The following is a 21,334-nucleotide window of genomic DNA, read 5'->3' on the forward strand; positions in this document are numbered from 1 at the left end:
CATCCCAGCTGGCCAACATTGGTGCTAACTCGGATACAGGCATTTCAAGCTCCACTTGATTATCTCCTGACCTAACTGCTTTTTCAGCTTTGAGGGTTTCATTTTTTCAGGAATACCACTGATTTTTGAAAAAAAAAATCATTTTGCAAATCAGATTTTCTGATTAAGGCAAACTGCAGTTAGCAGATGCCATACCATTTTGAAATAGATGATCCAAGATCATCATCAGTTGATAATGAACTGTGTTTGTCACTCTTGCCCAAGGATTTCAATTTACAGTAAAATGTGAACTAAAACTTACATACATCAGTATGTAACACCTAAATATATTTGTATTTAAGAGATCTATCAGAACATCAATAGCTAACAATCAGGCTTTATTTTTTTTCTTTCTGCATGCTGTTATGAATGAGTGATTTGAAACATTCACCTTCATGTTTCATGTGCTTTGAAAGTGGAGACTGAGGAATCTTTCTGCCTCAACTGTGTATCTATAACAAAATGAAATGATTGGAGAAACATACTTATGGATTAATACATTCAAGGTATCCATAAAAGAGAGAGAGATGGCAAGAGATTTGGCTCATGTTTTTTTTTAAGAAATTCATCCTCAGTTCTTAAGTGTTTTGTTTATGTCCCTTGAGGAATGAAAAGAAAAACCATTTGTTTTTACTTGTAAGGCCTTACTCAGTTGCCCAATTCCGCAGAAGAACTGGACAGTGAGGACCTCTCAGGTAAGGGCTAGTCATTAGGTAAAAGGCTCTGCAGTGTCCAACCTGTGGGCCCTCCATCCACTTCCACAACACGGCCATTTGAGCAGTCAATTCGCAATTGTGGATTTTAAGACTAAAGAAAAAAACAGATTTTTATTAACATATTAACACTTTCTTCCTCCCCCCACCTCTCTTCCCTGTGTATTTTCAGATTGTATATTGTGTGTATATTTCAGATTGGGGCTGACCGCTATAAAGACCTCCAGGTCAATAATGACCTCCAGGTCCAATCGTCTTTGGGATTGCACCAAAGCCACTCTGTTCAGTGGCTTAAAATAATTTTTATATTCTAGGCATACAATGGTTCATGAGAAATTTGTTTTATTTCAAAGCTATTTAAGGATGTTGGATTATGAGACAAGATCTTTATTTAAAACAAAAAACCCCTCATATTGACCATTTCCTTCTGTGGAATAGACTAGAAAAGCCAGGTCATAGTTAATCTTAGAAGGAGGGGGAGGTGAAGGGAAGGAAGGAAGTGGGGGGGCAATTGTTTTGTCACACACCATGATGCAAACTAATTATCCACCTCAGACCTTTTTCACAGCACACTGAGCTCTTGCAAAAGTAGGTTTCATGCTTGATTCCAGGATTTAGGTGTTACTAATCCAAAATAAGAAGCATATCCTAAAAAGGAGGGGAAGGAGATTTAAAATGGTCAGAGCTAAACAATTATATGAGCTCCCATGATGTTGTGGGACTTCAGTGCCAACTAGCTGCAGCTTTTGAAACATTTTGATCAGTTGCTTCTTAATAAGTCAATAAGGAAGGGCCCTTCCTCGTCAGGAGAAACCAAGACAGAGGACTGTAGATGCTGACTCCAGCCTTTTGGAAACAAGGGTTCCATGTTGCCCTTCTTGAAGAGATTTCACTGCAGCTCCCTTGAATAGCTGTTTGCTAAGGTGCAGCTTTAACTACAGGTCTTACTTACCCAGTGAGAGAATAAGATGGTACCACTATCTTTCACAAGCGATAGATTTATTGCCTCCTCTGTGCTTCTGTCAAACCTCAGGGACGCCTTTATTTTTCTGCTATGTAGCATGTCCCAGTTTGAACTTGGCTGATGGATTTTCCCACAGAGTGGAAGCTCCAGGAGGCCATATTGGTTTTGTTCACTGCTGTACACCTGTCGTATCATAAGCACGCAATTGATACTTGTTGGACGAATAAATGAATTCCAAATCCCAAGGAGTTTAGATAGATAAATAAATAGAAGATTAGAAACATAGCCGGCCATCAAAGGAGTGTTTTATTTTTGCCTCTTGTTTGTGGTATATTTAGAGAAGTTTCAAAAACGTTAGCTTGATTTTTTTTGGAAATAAGAGCAAATGAGTCCTTCTCCCTGCTTAGAATATCATGCTGAGTGTAAGAAGACTGACTCCTCAGTTCCGATCCTGACCCTAAATAAAACAGCCCTCTGACACAGTGGCAATTGTATCTTCTCAAGGATCCCAACAAGGGACCAAGTTCTCCTTGGCCCTGATCCCTCTCCGCATATCAGCCAGACAAGGATCGCTCAGATATGCAGCAGTCATTGTTCTCCTCTTTAGGAAAATGGGACTACATCAGCCCTTATCCCTTCCCTGAGCATCATCAATTAAGGAATACTCCAGGTCCCTCGGCCATGCACCAAGTCAGAGGCAGCCTTGCTGCAGCTCTATCAGTCACCCCTGAGTCGGGAGTGATACACCAACAACTGTTTGTGGTCATAATGATTTGGTTACATTAATGACTACGTTGTCCCCCTCCCCTCCCCTCCCCCATCCAGGAGCGCTGCAGTTGTATGTTGCGAGGGAGGCATAAGTCAAGTAGAGCCCTGATGATCTGTCAGGCTGGGGCTGGGCTGCCTTTGCATCTGGTTTGATGAACTAATCAAAAACTGATTAGCACCTTTGTTCAAAGGGGATGCTGATTAATCAATTACTATTGATTGTGAGCATGGCTTCACTCGGCAGCAGAGAGACATCTGAAGGGAAAAAAAAAAAAAACAACACCCGATAAAAATTGAGCAGCTGTCATAGTGTTTAAATTTATTAAAACAAAATACATTACTTTTTATGAAGCTGTCTTGAAATGGGTCACTGAAGGAGAGCATATTGATTGAGAAAGGATGAACTTCTTAAATTCCTGTAGCCTAGAGACTGAATTCAATTATAATACAAGACAAACAGGTTAACACCCGTCTTAAGCAGTCCATCAATAAATTAGAGGAGGTGTTGTCCATTTAATGCTAAACTGTGGTAATGAAGAATATTACCGTCCATTCCCTGCTCCATCTGGGTAGAAATTTCATTCTTTCCTTATTACGGATAAATGTTACATCCTGCGTTTCCTTCACGATAATGGTGGTCTGTCTTCTGCTGGCCCCTTGCCTCCCTTCCTCCCCCATACACCACTGCCACCTCAGCTAATGATGGCTTCCTAAGCACCATATGGTGCCCCAGCCTCACCCAGCAAAGCAAGTTGCCCAGCTGATCCTCCTCTTTAATCTGCATTAAAAAATTATGCTTGTGTGTAGTTCAGTGATTTAATTATTGGAGGACCTGGGGAGCTTCTCCAGTTCTACTTTGAACCCTTTCATTGACTTCTTGGGTGTGAACTTTATTGATGACGATCCACAAGAGTTTTGCGTTGCTTTGTCAATTATATCTGCTATTTCCCGGTGACAGCTGGTGGTTATTGCCACCCATGTGGAATAGAATAGCTTCAAGCCTATTTATCCTTCTATTTTATTTTAAAACTTTAAACAAATGCCTCCAACTGCCTCCCTCCCTTCAGCAATGGAAGGTCCTTCGGGGACTGTTTAGTGGAGTGTGGTGGTAAATACGCCACGTGCCAGGGAATGGCCCTCCGGCACAATCAGAGCAATCCATCAGGCTTCTGCTTTTGAAGCAAAGGCACCAACAAGAAATTTCAGAGCTCTCGTGCTTCCCAGAGAGAGACACGTTTTCAACTCTGGCCCTACATACAAGAAAGTGATCTGGAAAAATCAACATCTCCCTTACAGTCCATGGAAAAGTATGGATGGAAGGCAGATTCTAAGTGGCTTTGATAATCCATGCCAGGTGTTAAGGAAGAATCTAGGTGAGCCGGCTATAGTCCCTTAAATGGATTACAGAGGAAACATGGCCTCAAAATATGGTCTAGATTTAGTTCATGGAAGCACTTAAAGGCCATCAGATCCAGATGATCAGTTCTGGGGTGGAATATAAGACCATCTGGCTGTTGTGAGTGTCCGCAAAGTCTGGCTGAACTTGATTAAAATGTGTGTAAGAAACTGTCAATAGACGTAGCATTTGGGGAGACTCTTTCCTTACTGGGTCCCACGTAAAGTATGGCCCAGACTTGGCAAAGAGGCAATTGCATTTTTTTGTTAGGCTAGTACTAATAATGATGATGATAAAGAAAAACATCAAAAACCAGCTGGACTATGTAGACAAATTCAAGATCTGGCCCCTAAATCGCAGGTGAGGTCTTATTTAGCTTGTATTTGTATAGTATTTGACCGCTCAGGAAGCTTATGCACACATATGATCTCATTTGATCTGCATTCATTCAACAATTGTTTGAGCTCCTCCTGTGTGCTAGTCTCTGGCCTGGGCACCAGGGTTGCAGCAGTGAACAAGACCAACCAGGGGCTGGAGCTGCCCCAGATTTCACGTGCCAGGATCCTGCCCTCATACAGTTACATTCTAGTCAGGGAGACAAGCTCAAAACACAAGATAATGTCAGACTAATGCTGTGGGAGAAAATAAACCTGGGTAAAGTGAAAGTGAGTGACTGGGGCTGGGAAGAGGTGGAGGATAGCTTAGAAATGCTCACCAGGGGAGGCCACTGGGACAGGAAGACCAAGAGATGAGCATGAGCCAGCCATGGGAGGACTGTCATGAAAATCCTGGGAGATGGTTAAGGAAGGGGTTGTTTACAAATGAGGGAACTGTGGCTCCAGAGGTTAAATAATTTACTCAAGAGACAGAATCAGAATTTAAACACATGGGTCTTCCTGGCTCTTCAGGAAACAGAGACTTAGGGGTTTTTTCTGTTTTCGTTTTTGTTTTTTGTTTTTTTGTTTGTTTGTTGGTTGGTTTTTTTGGTACGCGGGCCTCTCACTGCTGTGGCCTCTCCCGTTGTGGAGCACAGGCTCCGGACGCGCAGGCTCAGCGGCCATGGCTCACGGGTGCAGCCACTCCATGGCATGTGGGATCTTCCCGGACCGGGGCACAAACCCGTGTCCCCTGCATCGGCAGGCGGACTCTCAACCACTGTGCCACCAGGGAAGCCCGAGACTTAGGTTTAAAGTGGTTATCCTCCCCCTGTGAAATCCACACTTCCTTTGCTCTGGTATCTTCTTGGGAATTCTTTCCCTCTTGGACCCTTTTCGATTCAGACAGTGCATCCAAGGAATGAAGCAGGGAAAGTTGGGCTCTCCAGAGCCCATCAGGTATAGAGCCACGTGCTGACGACCGGGAAAGATCTCTTCCAGCGTTGAATCATGCTCTTTCCCATTCAAAGGGGACCTTAAACTCTGCTCAGATGTTTTCAGTGCCATTGTCCCATTGATCTCCTACATTATGGGATGGATTTCCCACTGAGACGGTCCTAAATGCCATGGGAACGTGTTGAGTTGCAGAAGGTTAAAACATGTAGATTACCTTATTTTAAAATTCCTCTTAGTACAAGGCAATAGACTGACAAATCATATGGGGTCCGTGCCAGCTTGGCCATGACTTTACCACCACGATGTAAGTTTGAATTTCATGGTATTGCTGATCTTCCCATAATCCAACATGCTGCTGTTTCCCCCATGGGGAGGAAGGAGACCATCAAATAGGAAATGTTCCTCCAAATTAAAGAGTTGGCAGGCTACAACACAAAATATGAATTCCAGTTCTACAGGTTGGACACTGCTTTGGGGTGACTTCACCATATTCATTAATCCATCCTCACACCCCCAAATGCCTGAGGTCCACTGAAGCATCTTTCTCCAGAGAGAGATTCTAGTGGGAAATGTATGTTTAGAAATACTTTTACAACCCTGTTCTCTTTAGCAGATGTATACTCCTTTAAGGAAAACTCCAGTCTCATCCTCAGTTGCTTAAAATGGAAAAGGCAATCACACTTCTAAGTCCTTATTGTTAGATGAATAGAGAGGACTCAGGAGTGTGCCTTGTGGTCTCTTGGGTGATGCTTAATGTCTTTGGGAGGATTTGCATCCTGTTGCATCAAGTCATTTCCACTGTTGGTTACATTAACAAAATCAAGTTACTTGAGAAGAGAGAAAAATCAACATAAAAAAAAAATCTTGTTCTCATGTTTAGCTGACAACAAGAACTTAATATCCTGGTACTTAAATGGTACACTTGAGTGATAACTTGGACTGGATAGCCCTCAGCCGCCAGGCCCACAGCCTTGACCACCACCCAGGACCACCAGTCACACTGTGTGCCATTCTACATAAATGAAAAGAAGGGGTTTGGTGACTGCAACTCAGCTAGTGTCTATGGGGCATCTTACCCTCTGAGAACAATGCTGAGTGTGCAGCACGACCCTTACCCCAAAGAGCTAATAGGTATTTGCCTGGAATCAGTGATTAGAACTGGAATAAAGCCCTCTGGAGGCTTTATTACAGCAGATTTCGATTTGGCAAACGCTTACTGAGTGCCTATGATATGCCAGGCCCTGGCCCAGAGAGGGCCCTTCATATTCAGCGACACACTGGCCTCTCAAAACACCCCTGTGAATTGTATGATGGTGCTCCGTGGCTCAGAGTAGCTGATTGACCTGCCTGAAGTCTCACAGAAAAGCAGTGAGGCCCAGCTTCTAGGCCAGATCTGTGGGCAAGTCCAGCACACTTTCCAGCAGGCCATACAGGATTTGAGGTCCTAACTCTTCCTGCATCTCCTGTTTGGGCCTGTTTCTGGAGGATAACATAGGCAGTAACCGCCAAAGAGCCCCAGGTCCTGATCAACGTACAGCCAGAGCCCATGTGTGGTAAATCTGATTTCAGTGAAGGCCTGCGGAGCTCTGGGTGGCAGGATGATGATGATGATGATGATGATGACTGCAGTTTTCCTTTAAGTAGCTTAACATAGTTCCTTTGAAACTATAGCATAGCTGCAGTTACGTTGCTAGAATGAGATGCAGCTAAGGGGTAGTCCTAGATGCCTGGGATGCTGTATGAGAACCTTCATGATTTTTCTTGCCTTACATTTATTCCTTCCCTTCCACTTTCTCAGAAGACAGAAAAGAAATGTTATGCTGCACGGAGGCTAGTGTGCTCCAATATATATTAACATCTTAATGGGAAAGCTGTGCATGTACTGTATACATTTACTACTGTCTGACAAGAGGGAATTAAATGTCAGAAGGATTTGTAGCATCTATAATTGAATTGCTGCTGAGAAAAGCAAATCTTAAAGAAGAATAACATATTAGGATTAGCAAATAATGTGGCGTTTTGTCGGCGCGTGCCATGCAGGTTGTTCCCCTTCAGTAATAAAGTTGTGCTTTTTAAAATGCACACTTATTTTTGTTGCCATGGCGGGAGCTGCAATAGGTGATGAGAATGAGAAGCTGCGGTTTTCAGATGGTGCCAGGTTTGGGGCTTGGTTTTGTTTTGTCTTTGAGGTCAGATTTTGGTTTTGTCTCAGATGTGGAAAATCCACTGTCAGGCTTTTTCTTTCTTTCTAGTAAGAAGTAACAAATGACATCATAGTCATTAAGCTTCCTATTCAATAGACTAATCCCTACAGCCCCAGGAAGCAGGGGGCAGCGATTCCACCATCAACACCACTTCTCGAAGTTTCTAATTAAACTGACTTGTCTAGCCAGACCTCAGCCCAGGAAAAAGACTAGAACTAAAGCAAGTGACAGAACTGCTGTGAAAAGTCAACAGTTTCACTTTTTTCCCAGCTATTCATCGGTAGAGAAATTACGGAACGTTGAACATATGAATTGTCCAATAAATAGAGGTAGGAAGACCCATCTCCTTAGAACCTCCCCTATGTTTTAGGTATTAATTTTAAAGATGAGACCTCAGGTAGTTTATAACCTTTGTTTAAAAATAGTATGTGCGTTTAAGGGGAGTGTCTAGCTCTCCCCAACTTTTTAAGTGTGCTTTCTAGCCCAGGCCAAGGGTGGGTTGAAAGGTGAAGGAAGGCCAAGGCAGGGTGGTCCTCCCGCCCTCTGCCGTGTGCTTGAACTATGTTACTCTATCACACTTCAGCTCCTCCGAGGTGGCAATCTTAGTGTCCGCCTGGGCTGAAGGTAGGCCGGCTGCAGCTGCAGCGGGCAGTCTGCTCAGCAGCCCCTCTGCCAACGTCGCTGTCTGCCAGGAGCTTGTCTAGGACATCCTGGCCATTCCCTGGCTATCCATGGATCTCTGCCTCGGGCAACAGAGCCTCCCAGGCTTTTCACAGATCCATGATTAAGGCATTCACATGGCAGTTTATGTCAGGCATCCCGTGCCAGGTGGTAAAGTAGCCATAGCAACCGGGATCTGTTAGGCAGCGTGACTGTGGAGCCCCTGCACTCAGTCATTTCAGGAGTAAGAACAAGTAGAGAAAAGGAAGCCCCTGCAGGGAGGGGAAGGAGGCTGAAGTTCCACTAGCAGTCACTTTTCTTGTCAGGCCCTAAGGAACGAGCGTCTTTAGAGCTCCCGCTTGCATATGGCCCACGAGGAAAGGATCAAGCCAGGCCCCCTGGCCCAAAGTAAAGAAAACTGAGCAGATTGGGGCATCACTCTTGGGAGAGTCTTTGAATTTTTTTTGTCCTGGCAGTTTCTAAGATGCTAATGGGAACCCCATGTGGTTGAAGCTGTGACCCAAGCAGTGGTAGCCAACTTAGCATTCTGCAAGCAGCTTGTAAACCCTCACCTGGAGCCAAGTTGTTCCAGCTTTTTGCCCAAAGAAGAGCTAACTCACGAATACTAAACAGTTCATGACTGAGCTGTCCTTAAGGAGTCTCGTGTTACGCTTAGAGCTGTAGACGGGGCTGCAGCACGGGACAGTGTAGGCAGGAAGGATTGTGCCCCAACTCCGAGTTGACACTTCCCAGCATCTACAAAGTGCCTCTGAAAATCAGGCTCATGGGAGGACAATGCCTCAGTTACTTGAAGTCCCGTGTGAAGTGATCCGGGATAGCATTCCACACTCCAGTCGGAATGTGTCACCCAAACTTGCTTGGTTCTTCAAGGCTGGAATAACCTGTGTGCCATAAATGTACACCAAGCCAAAACGTGGCTTTCCTCTTTGCGATGATGGGGAAAAGCTAAGTCCCAGCAGGATGAACACTGTTACACCCGTTACTGAGGGGTGCAATCGTGTCTCTTAGAGACAGGAAAACACTCCCTCTAAACCAAAGAGCTGTCTGCTTGCCTGAGGATCGGGCATGTTGCTAGTGTTTATTTTTCAGTGTAGAAGCTGAGGACAGCTGTAGAATCTGTAGGTTTCCTTCTCTGCCTGATTCAGAAAAGCAGCCTGAAATCTGGAGAGGATATCCCCCGTCAAGTTCATGGGACCTGAGGGAAAGGGTCTGCACCCCAAGAGGAGCAGGATCTGTGGATGATGGTGAAAGGCGTAGACTTTCCCAGGGTTTTGTCTTCGAGGTAATCGCTCACGGAACTGGCCAGAGCTTTTGCTCTGTGAGCAGGACAGGAAAGGCCACACGGCCGATGGACTTTGTCAGAGCCGTGCTCCTGTTGGTGGCTCATGCTACCCTGGGTTCCAGTTTGCATCCTACGCCTTTAGCCCGGTGCCTCTCTGTGTAGAATCTTGTGTTACTGCTTCGTGCAGTGAGCGAGGCACCAGTCCACAGCGTCTAGGGGTAGGTAACCAGCCTTCAACTGTGCCCCTCACCACCTTGGATCAATCAATGGCACTGTAAAAACTCCCCACCCACCCCACACGTGGACACACAAAAAGGAGTGAGACGAGTCTGGAAACAGCGCCACTCTTCATAGCGGACGCCAGGCCATGCCAGGCGCTGGAGGATGGCCAGGACTGCATCAGTGCCCGCTGCAGTAAACCCCGGGGCGGGCCAGGGGTGGGAAGAGGCGGGGCAGAGCTGCAACCCACACTGCGCCCTGTAAATTCAGCATCACTTACCTTCTGGGTCCGTCTGCAGTAACTGAAGGCAGGAAAGATGTCTCGGGGATTAACTGGTGGTAGTAAACTTTCTGATCAAAGTGAGTATCAGAAGATAGCTGGAGAGATTACCCCTATAAATAAGTATCTGTAAAATATGTATGTCCTTGAGCGTAGGGAAGATAACTAGAACCCAGCTATTTAATGTGGGCACAGGGCAGGGAGAAAAGAGCCGCACTGAGCCTCTTCAGCTCTGAGTTCATGGGGAGCAAAGGTCCAAAGAATGGTTTGGGCTGGAAAAATTAATCCCACAGATATGTATCCTGTGAGGTTGGTTGGTTGGTTCTTCTTTATCACAGAGCTTCCCCCTCCTTCCTCATCTCTCCTCCCTCTCTCCCTCCCTCCCCCCTGTTCTCTCTCTGGCTCTCTTTTCCTAGGCTTCTAGAATGTTCCTGTGCCTAGGCATGGAGAAGTCAGTCCTGTAACAGAGGACAGGGGAGTGCTTCCCCCGGTGGGTTAAGCCTGTGCTGGGGCAGCTTCCCTCCCCTCCGTCTACCTGGGACGGGACCTTTCTTCACCTCTCGCCTCTTGTACCTGACTTTCCCTGCTGCTCAGTAGCTGGTATCACTTTACTTTTCTCACCCAATTCTAAGACACAGGGAGTTAGTTGAGAGAGCCTTAGTTGAAAGAGCCTTATCTCTCAATAGGTCTGAAGTTCATGGCCACTGGAGATGAGTTAATTCTCATTCCCACAAGATCCCCTATTTTGACAGCTCCCTAAGGAAAGCATAACTTTCTGGCTTTTCCATGACTCTGGTCTCCCCGTGAGCAATTTTGAACGTGTGCAGTTGGGGTGAGAGTCTCCAGCGTATAAAGCACCATCCTCCAGCAGATACCCCATGTTCAGGGGCACCCTCCAGGGCACGTGCCCCTTCAACAAGCTCTGTTGTCTTAAAAGAAAAAAAAAATACGTTTCCGTAGCTGAGTTCTGCCTCGTTGAAATGACTTTCAAGACACAGAGGCTGTTGCCTCTGCAGTAGGCAGCACGTTGGGCTGCGGAGGGAGATTCCACTCTGCCACATTTCAAGTGGAGCTTATTAGACATGTGGCTGGAGGGGCCCACACATCACGGAGCGGGCTAATTGGCTGCAGTGCACTCCGCCTCCAACCCATCTCCATTCTCCAATTAAACTCCCTTCACCCTGTTGTCCTGGGCGACCCGCTGCTGCCTCTGATTTGGCACTTCTGTTTGGGTTTGGATTTGGGATTTTTTTTTTTTTTGGTCGTCCTTTCAAAGGTAACAATGAAATACTTTAAATACTTCATTTTTTAATTTAAACTCTTAATTAAAGCACTTTTCATGGAACCCTCAGTCACGAGTTATTTCCCCACATCCTTCAGTACTTAATCTCAGAGCAGAATTGGAAATATCGATAGAAAGTGTAAATCATGCCCTCCTGCTGAGAGCGTTGTATCAGGTTTCGGCTCAAAAGAGCACCATTACCTTTAGCTGTCACGGATCTGTACACTTGATCGATAAACTTCAAATATTATTAGAGGTGGAGGCTTCAGAGATTTGCTCTGTTCTTTGGAGAGAGACAGAGATAAATCTTTCTTTAAAATTGCCTCGAATTTGCACTCTCCGTCTTCCTGGTGAAATGCATTTCTCTTAGGCGTCCAGCAACTGCTACGGGGACAGATTTATAGGCCATGTGCTTCTTGTACTGAAAGATTTAAATGGTAAATCCTTCACATATGACTTCACAAATCATGTAAAGTTAAAAGTTTTTTACCGTTTCTGTTGCTGCTGTGCTTAAATTGTAAGGTGCAGCTAGTAAATCATTTTAATGGAGGTGTCATACTTGACTCAATTAAAAAAAAAAAGACAATTGTTTAGCTTCCACTCCAAAATGTTAATGTATTAATCAACAGGAGAATAATTGTTTTTTACTACATTATAAATCTCGGGTGCCATTAGGATTTCAGCAAGGGGTGATGTAGACACATTCCTAAATTAAAATTGTTTACACTGCCATACATCCATTCTGCATGGCCATAGCTCATTCGGGGTTCACTTTGGAGTTGTTCCCCAGCCAAACGTGTCGTTCCCCAGTCGAAAGAAGACATCCGAGGGAGTGATGCTTATAAAGGAAAATTAATTGCATCGTGAAGTGTTAAATAAATAAAAGAAAAACCATCTGTGGCAATGGACAATTATTCCTTGCTGTCTTTTTTGAAATAGGTTTTTAGGTTTTTAGACTGAGGCTTACTCCCTCATACATCCCAAATGTAGCAGGTATGTCACTTGCCTCTAGTCCCCTAATCCTTGTTTTATCTCTAGGCAGCTGGGGCTTTTGAGCTCCTTACTTTTCCCATGCAAATGCCTGGCAGGGAATAAGTCCCTGGACATCTCTAGAAAGATGCTCCAGCCACCCCTCCACAGCTCCCGTTACGGCCTGAAGGTGCCATTCTGAGCGCCCTTAAATAGTTAGGTCGGCCTCCTGAATAGGAATTGCAGCTGGATACAGAGAGAGGGAATGCCGAGACCAGGTCAGGACTGGACAGACTCTATTTCTTCTCTCCCTGCTCCCTAAGCTTGTTTACATGCGTTAGCATCCGAGGCCGCTTAGAATGAAATGCCTTGAGGGGAGAACAGATCAATGCAGCACCGAGCAGGTCCCCTCGGTGGAACTTGATCCATCTTGACTGTTCTCTCTGACTCTTCCATTAAGAAAGAAGGTGACCTCTGACCCTGGAGGCAGTGTCGCCAGGGCTACTGGTGTCTCGTAATACCTTCTACATCCCTATTCCTCTTCTGATTTCAACAGATTCTCGAGCAGGTGAAGAAGGCGCCATCAGGGCAGTGGATCACGCCGTGATTGGCGGCGTCGTGGCCGTGGTGGTGTTTGCCATGCTGTGTTTGCTCATCATCCTGGGGCGCTATTTTGCCAGACATAAAGGTAAGCCAGGCGCTTGGGCAGCCAGGAGGCCTCGTATCACCACGGCGCCTGCCTTTGGGGGACTTTGCAAGGTTGTCCTTGATAGGCAGTTTGGTTTCTATGGCCACACAGCCTCTTTGATTCCTGAAACGGGGAGAGAAAAATATAGAAATCTTAGCAGCGGCTGATTAGGACTCTGAGAGTTGATGAGTAGCGCTCCTTGATTTGGATTTTTCTCTAAATGAAAAGCTTTATAGGTGTGTTATTCTACAGTTCATTATTGGGGATAGAGTAAAAATTATAAGGGGCTGGTGCGTGAGGTGCGGTTTATCAAACCCCAAAATGATAAACAGGGAAAAAGCAGCTGCATAACCTTCTGCTTTGCGGGATGCAGGTAGACTAGCCCTGCTTCCCGACCCCTGGGTAAGCTGGTCACAGCAGCTAGAATACTTTCTTGGTTTGATGTGCCTTAAAAGCCACATAAATATGTATTTTTAAAATTATGAGTGCAATTGATTTAAATTGCCATTAATCATGACACTTATCAGCTGTGCCGTCTGGATGGGCAATCATCTTTGGGAAGGCTCCTCCTCTCTGCCCCATGCTGCTCTGAGCCTCTTCTCTCCTCTCCATAATTTATCCTTCCTTTTGTTTGTCGGCCCTTGTCTTTCTCGGGTATTTCTCTCAAGAGCTGTGCAGTGGGCTCCCAAACCTTTCCTATAGTATAAACTCCAGGCACTGGCAGTGTGCTTGATTGCAGAACTCGGGTTTGGGGAGGGTCCCCTGAGCACAGCAACGGAGGTCCAAGGTGTTTGACGATCACCTTTAGAATCCGAAGTGCCCGTCTCGAGCGTAACACGGTTTGGGGCCCTCAGTACTGGGGGTCCTTCAATGAGTGCTGCTCATGCCCAGCACTCTGTATACCCTCTGCCCATGCCCAGGAGGCAGTCTGTTTGGCCAGAGAGCAGGGCCAAAGTCTGCACAGCAGCTGAGGGGACCCAGAGAAGAGGGCATGCTCTATAGCGGAAAGGGACATGGGGGAACCATCTGACCACCTGCCTTCTCAGACTTGTCACTTTGAAAACTTGAAAATACAGCAAATAGATCAGCCTTTCTTACTTAAGAATCTTGGAGAATACAATACCTAATGGGAGGAGGGTGATTTGATTATGATGGGCAGTGGAAGCTCTACCTGTATTTCATACTGAGGCGCAACCCTTGTCTTTCTCCGTGTAAACCATTGGGACTTGCTGATAAAGAGTGTCACCAACTCCGTAACGTTCTGTCTATTGTCATTATAAAGTGGCTATGCCAATTAGCAAATCCATGAATCTGGGTCCGGGCTAGAGTGACATCAGGAGCAAGAATCACTTGTTCCTTAAGGCAGATCCCATGCCTTGATTCCAGCTGTTACAATATCAAATTATCTCTCGATCTGGAACCCCGCTCTGTGATGGAAGGCAGAAGAAAACCAAACCTACTTGTGCAAGTTGAAGCACATTCTCACTTACGGACAGGCAACAGTGCTTCCTGAAGACAGGAGACGAGGGTTCAGATAAATGATTTGGGATGACAATAGAACATCAGCAGGGCCCTAATTCATTTATTGGCTAATTGCTCTTCCTTGCTTTGGTCTTTAACCATGTACGTGCACATATCTGGCCATTGGTCCTGGGCGTTTACTGTCAGCAGCTCTCCAGCTTTCTGCATTTTTAGCTCCCACTCACGTCTTCTTCTGCTGACATCCTCTGGTCATAATCACGGCTCTAATGTCTCATTTGCTGAATTATATCGCAGCGGTTCAGTTGGAGTTGTGCCTTTGGAACCCCCGGATCCCCCATTTGTCTCACCCACCTCGCTCTCTTCTTCCAATTGTTTTTTCCCCTCTGCTGCCTGCACACCACTTCGGCTGATGATGGCCATAAAGCAGGTTGCCATCTCTGTACCACTTTACACAGAGGCCATCAGACAGTCACGGTGCTTTACCCCTTCATCTTTCAGGTACATACTTCACTCATGAAGCCAAAGGAGCCGATGACGCAGCAGACGCAGACACAGCTATAATCAATGCAGAAGGAGGACAGAACAACTCCGAAGAAAAGAAAGAGTACTTCATCTAGATCAGCCTTTTTGTTTCAATGAGGTGTCCAACTGGCCCTATTTAGATGATAAAGAGACAGTGATATTGGAACTTGTGAGAAATTCGTGTGTTTTTACGAATGGGTGGAAAGGTGTGAGACTGGGAAGGCTTGGGATTTGCTGTGTAAAAAAAAAAAAAAAAAGAAGAAAGAAAGAAATGTTCTTTGAAAAGTACACTCTGCTGTTTGACACCTCTTTTTTTGTTTGTTTGGTTTTTCAATTTTTATTTCTTCCTACCAAGTCAAACTTGGACACTTGGATTTAGTTTGGATAGATGGCAGAAAATTCTGTGCCTTGTTTTTCGTTTGTTGGTTGTGTTCCTTTTTTTTCTTCTCCTCCCTCCTTTGTGCGCATTTATTTTTCCAAAAAATCTTGGGATTTTTTTTTTTTCCAAAATCTCCCATTTTGGAATTTGCCTGCTGGGATTCCTTAGAATCTTCCCCCCCGCCCCCCACCTTATTTTCTTATTGTTTTTCCTTTCCTTTGTTTATTTTTCGAAGTAACTGCTTTCTGTTCAAAATTCAGTTTCATAAAAGGAGAACCAGCACAGTTTAGATTTCATAGTTCAGAATTTAGTGTATCCATAATGCATTTCTTCTCTGTTGTCGTAAAGATTTGGGTGAACAAACAATGAGAACTCTTTGCTGCTGCCCATGTTTCAAATACTTAGAGCAGTGAAGACTAGAAAACTTAGACTGTGATTCAGAAACTGTTCTGTTTGCTGTGGAACTACATTACTGTACAGGGTTATCTGCAAGTGAGGTGTGTCACAATGAGATTGAATCTGTCTTTAATTCTGTATCTGTAGACGGCTCAGTATAGATACCCCACGCTGTCCAGAAAAGTTTGGGGTGGAAAGGACTCCTCCTTTTTCAGTGCCCTAAACAGACCTGACAGGTGAGGTCTGTTCCTTTTATATAAGTGGACAAATTTGAGTTGCCACAGAAGGGGAAGTAGGGAGGGGGGAAAGATAGCTCTGCTCTGGTTATTTCTGTTCCAAATGATTCCACCCACCTTTCCCAATCGGCCTTACTTCTCACTAATTTGTAGGAAAAAGCAAGTCCGTGTCGTGTGCGAATGACTGAATGGGACAGGGGTTTTCTTTGTTTTGTTTTTGTTTTGTTTTGTTTTTTCCTTTGTGCTTAGTTAGGAAGGCAGTAGGATGTGGCCTGCATGTACTGTATATTACAGATATTTGTCATGCTGGGATTTCCAACTCGAATCCGTGTGAAACTTTCATTCCTTCAGATTTGGCTTGACAAAGGCAGGAGGTACAAAAGAAGGGCCAGTATTGTTCTCAAACTGGTCTGCTGTCCATCTCAGTTCTCGAAAGGTCAGATCAGAGGTGGAAAAACAGCATGTAGGGATTTTTCAGTTACTTAAACAAAACTCAAATGTGAGTGTTTTTATCTTTTTACCTTTCATACACTAGCCTTGGCCTCTTTCCTCAGCCTTAAGAACCATCTGCCAAAAAATTACTGATCCTCGCATGATGGCAGCCATAGAGCATAGCTACTAAAATAAGTTACCTTGAACATATCTTAGATGGGGAGCCTTGGGAAAAGGTAGAGGAGTCAAGTTACCATTTACATTTTTTTAAAGAAATGTGGGGATTTTCACTGAAATGTCTAGGAAATCTAGAAGTAGTCCTGAAGGACGAAAACTAAACTCTTACCATATGTTTTGGTAAGGCTCCAGACTCCAGAATACAGTCCCTATGGAAAGATGGCATCAAAAAACAGATAGATCTATATATATATAAATATATATTATATAACATTTTCAGTGAGTAATTTCGGATTTTGCAAGATGCATTTTTACTATTGTTACATTATGTGGAAAACTTACGCTGATTTATTTAAGGGGAAAAAAGTGTCAACTCTTTGTTGTTTGAAAGCGTGTTTATTTTTCTTGTCTTTATTTTAACCTTTGATAGAACCATTGCAATATGGGGGCCTTTTGGGAACGGACTGGTATGTAAAAGAAAATCCATATTGAGCAGCATTTTGTTTTCCCCTCTCCTATCCCTAGGCACTTAACCAAGACAAAAAGCCACAACAAACATCCCTTTTTCAGTGAATTTTATAATGTGCAGCTCTATTCCGAGCCCTTAGCACCCATTCCAACCATAGTATAATCGTATTGAAGGGTGAGAACCATTTAGCATGTCGTTGAAAGGCTTTTTTCAGTTGTTCTTTTTAGGAAAAAAAAAAAAAAGAAAAAAAACACAAAACCCTACCATTGCTCACTGAATTGGCATCTCATTTTGGGGACCTCCCATCTTTCCGTTTTGAAAAGTGTACAGTAGTGCAGTGCTCCTGATGTGACTCTATGGCTTACAATGTTGACATGTCTCAGGTTCATGTGTTTTGATTGGTGTTTTCCGTCTCAGGTAGATTGCAAAGTGTAGGCCCCATGCATTGGAAAAAGATAATAATAATAATAAAACAAAGCAAAAACAGGAAATTATGGATTTTAGTTGTATATTGGTTTATGTATTTTTTTCTTAAGTATACAGTGCACTGTTTGAAATGTATTGTTGAGTATTACTTTGTACAGGTTGATCACTTTTTTTAGAGTGAAGAAAGAACAAACTTGTTTTTTGTGTTTTTTAAAGGAATATAAAATAATGAAGGATGTATAATTGATGCCAAATAAGCTTGTTCTTTAGTCACACCAACGTCTGACTTTTCCCTTTAGGCAGTTCTGTTTTTGAGGTGTACATGAACGATGTTACGGTGTATGAAACTCCATATCCATATGTTCCATTCCCATTTTGTATTGGTTCATGTATACCATTTTTACAAAAAAAAAAGAAAAAAAAAGAAGTACTATAAAATATCTGTCTTCTTAATAAAAAAATTAATGTTACAAAGTGATCCTTTTTTCTCATTATGGACTTCTTACGGACGTCTCGGCCTGGGAGAAGATGGGCCCCTGGTCCGGCTTCCTCCTTAGCACCTCGCGCAGGGCCAGGAGCACGGGCAGTAGATGCTAGGAGGTGCTGCCGGCTGGGCTTCTCGGGACCGCCTTCTCTCCTCCTCTGCTCATCCTTCCTGTCCTTGATCTCTCCTCCCCTCTCAGCGGACAGGTGGGCCAGGTGCTCTGGCATCGCGGACTCAGCCATCTGTGCAGGTGCGCAGGCTGCAGTGCGGGCCAGCCCGGGACGGCCCCTCCCGTGGATGCGTCTCCTGCCCTCACTCCCCTGTTTCCACCCAGCACCCCACACCCACTCCCCTGTGTTGGCTGCTCCACTTGTCTCTTCCTTTGGGATTTCGTGTCTTCACAATTCATCCTTCTTCATTTCAAGTTCTCTCTCCTTTAACAAAGAGACGTGATCTGCAGAGGACGAGCCTGGCCGCCAACGGAAGATTGTTCTCACTTACTGTTTAGGCTGCTGGGGCTTCCGGGCCGGGTGTACAGCAGGACTCAGTCTGTCACCGTCCCCCTTGCCTTGCAGGCCGAGGCAAGCAATGACTGCACTTCATGGTGACTGATCTTTCAAATGCTCAGATCACACGTGAGCCGCCCCGAATGGCCCTTTCCCACCGTTCACCCAACTGTGGCTGAGTTCCCCTTTTCTCTCTCGGGCAGGTGGTGGGGAAGGTGCAGCAGTGGGAGAAAAGGTAAGCTCCAGAAAAACCAAAGGCTGCGTACTTCATTTCAGCCCTTCCATCCTGGCCTGGTCCCTCGCCTGTCTCTGTAAAAATCTGCTAATTGGACATGCAGTTACTGGGCGCCTGCTGTATGTTCAGCATCGTGAGAAACACAGGGAAGTGTAAGATCATCTCTGGAGACCAACCGGGGCATCGGTTACACCCACAAAAACACGTGAAATGGTCCCCAGCTGTGGGGGGCACCCCAAATATGGTTAAGGGGCCCAGAGAGTGCCGTGGAAATTTCTTGGAGAACGGAAATCAGTGACGCCTGGAGAGTCAAGACAGCTTCATGGAGGAGCTGGGATTCCAGCTAGACCTTAAAGGATGGCTGGAGGAGAGCGAAGTGAGTCGGAGGTATAGACGGCAGTAAGCCCAGCCAGCCCGCTGATTCGCATGGGAAGAATAAAGCAAAATCAGGAGAGGTGTGGAGCGTGGGATCAGTCTTCTAGCTGTTCTCAAAGTCCAGACAGGAGTCAAGATTTCAGGGGCCTCTCCCAGCCTCTGCCCCAGGGCAGGGAGCAGTGGGGAGCCCTGATTCATCATAGCTCTCTAAAAAGACCTATAGGTGATAGAGACTAGACATCAAGAGTACGTACTAAGAGATAGCCTGGCTTCCGATCTCCACTCCACCGCTTGTTAGCTGTGAAATCTCAGGCGAGTTCCCCAGCCTGCCTGGCCTTGGTCTCCTGCTCTGTAAGGGAGGGGTCACCGTGTTAGGAGAGAGAAGTGAGATTGGCAGTAAGTGCTGAGTGAATAATATGCCAGATGCAGAGTAAGCATGTTACATGTTAATCATAATACAGGATAGAGGCAAATGGTGGTTAAAGAGACAGAGGTTACCCAAGGCTACCAAGAAATGGTCACGACTCAAGTGAAGGGAGCCCTCTGGGTTCCTGTGGACACCTCGTGCCCTTGGGAAGCTTGCCTTAGCATGTTTAAGGACCCCTTTGTCCTCACCACTCACTAGGGTAGCTATTCCAGGCCACGTGGCCCGTGGTATGTTTAGTGTCCCCAGCCCTCTCCCCTTGTCTGTAGTGTGAGGCTCCAGATTCAGCTGCGACCTGCAGAGAAAGGGAACCCAGGGTGTTCAGTGAACGGAGGCAGATGTGAGGTCGCGGCTTGCTGCACTTCTGCCACTTGAGTCCCACAGGGTATGCAAGGGGAAGTTGCCAGAAGCAGTCCACGTCAGCAGGAGCTTGATAAGTTGCCCAGTCCTTCCTTTGGTGCGCGAGTGCAAATGGTCCTCATTTCCTCCAGAGAGTTTTCATGAATGTTTTGGCCTGCTTGCCTTCTCCAAATACATCAACTGGAACCCCGAGGTGCTATGCGGATGTTAATTGGTGCAATCTTTCACTGTCCTCCGTCTACTGGCAATGTAATCCTTGTACTGCTGTGGACTTAGTCCACAGAGAAATGTTCCTTTGATTCTGTCATCCAGAGCTTTAAAGCAACCAGGCAGTCACCATGCTACAGGTGGAAGGACCCTGCTTAAGCGAAGGCCTTTTGTTTCATTATAAAATTATGCCCAAGACCCTTTTTATACTCACACCTTTTTGCCAGGATGCCAAGTACACGGCCCTTAGTCATGAAGAGCTGGCTGCCAAATGCCTTCAGAGTGAAATTTGTATCCACAGCTGCACATGTGTGGTTTGGAAATATTTCCCGAATGAAGTACTTGGATGTCCTGACACACTGTGCAGGAGAAGGGGAGGGGACTCTTGGCCATCATCCAAAAGACTCTGTGGGCAATACATTGAAGTCGGTCGTAGGCACGTAGGAGGCACGTAGCAAGTAGTAGATCATTCCAGGGAGACAGCCCAAGCATCTGGTTGCCCGAATCTCACTGTATACTTAGTCTGAACAGGTCACCAATTCTGTATTTCAACCTTGACATTTAGGAGTCCATCCTCAATATAGGTAGCTCTCGGGTTGGCCTTGAACAAGGGAGCGAGCCAGCCCTGAGTTTATTGCTATTGGTCCCATCGTTCTCAAGGACCCGCTGGGACAGACTATCTGTTCTTCCCTACAGAGAATGACATTTTTGCTACTGGCTAAGCAAAGCCTCACCATTGCCTACATACATTGTGAGGGGACTTCAGAATGAGGTATGGCATGTTGCAAAAATTCAAACCATATTCCTTGCCTTGTGTTCATCTCAAAATTGTGAAGGGTGCCTCCATAAGAGCCACTGTCATCCCCACACCACATCGTTACATGTGCCGGCAAGAGGGTGTTAGGCACGAGGATAATGTCAGCACCCCAAAACTGAGACTTGAAAGCCAGAATCTTCTGTTTTCAAGTCTTCTAATCCTCAGCTTCCAGGCTCTTCTGTACACAGGAGATGTGATCTGGTTTGTTTTTTGTTTTTATTTTTCCTCCCAAAGCGAACATAACATGTCTACTGCCCCTGGTGGTCAGTGCAGGAAATGCAACTCGGACCTTCCATATTTAAATACAGAATTAATTCTAGCAAAGAACGGGACTTAATGTCTACTGCTTTTTCTCTTCACACACACGCACACCCACCCTCAACTCCCACTTTACTCCCTCCTAATCCTTGGAGGTGTTCAGCTGTGGGTGGTGATTCTGGGGAAAATGAAGACTACCACTGAGGGTCAAACCGACGCAGGACTCCAGCTGCCCTCCAAACGTGCACGGCTCACAATCATATTTCAGACATGATCGCCTTAAATCTTCTGTAAGTGCTATTTTCTCAGGTTAATTAATCACCAGGCTTAAAC

At 45.3% G+C, this 21,334-nt stretch overlaps 1 protein-coding gene across 6 annotated transcripts in view; it reads left to right on the top strand.

The window, feature by feature from the left end:
* CADM1 (cell adhesion molecule 1) overlaps window positions 1-15,442 on the top strand; it is a gene marked incomplete at its 5' end in the record, with an annotated part of 326,602 nt that extends 311,160 nt beyond the window's left edge. For 4 of the 6 annotated variants that reach the window (XM_079707476.1, XM_079707475.1, XM_079707478.1 and 1 more), the window contains 2 exons: window positions 12,685-12,816; window positions 14,797-15,442. In XM_079707476.1, coding sequence (XP_079563602.1) covers window positions 12,685-12,816; window positions 14,797-14,915 — 251 coding nt within the window. In that variant the 3' untranslated portion in view covers window positions 14,916-15,442. Of the gene's footprint in view, window positions 1-680; window positions 735-12,684; window positions 12,817-14,796 lie in introns of all 6 variants that reach the window. The other 2 variants (XM_079707474.1, XM_079707477.1) reach the window with 1 other exon arrangement.
* Window positions 15,443-21,334: the final 5,892 nt, after the last annotated feature.

This window comes from Hyperoodon ampullatus (genome assembly GCF_949752795.1).
Source record: "Hyperoodon ampullatus genome assembly, chromosome: 7".
NCBI classification, from domain to species: domain Eukaryota; kingdom Metazoa; phylum Chordata; class Mammalia; order Artiodactyla; family Ziphiidae; genus Hyperoodon; species Hyperoodon ampullatus.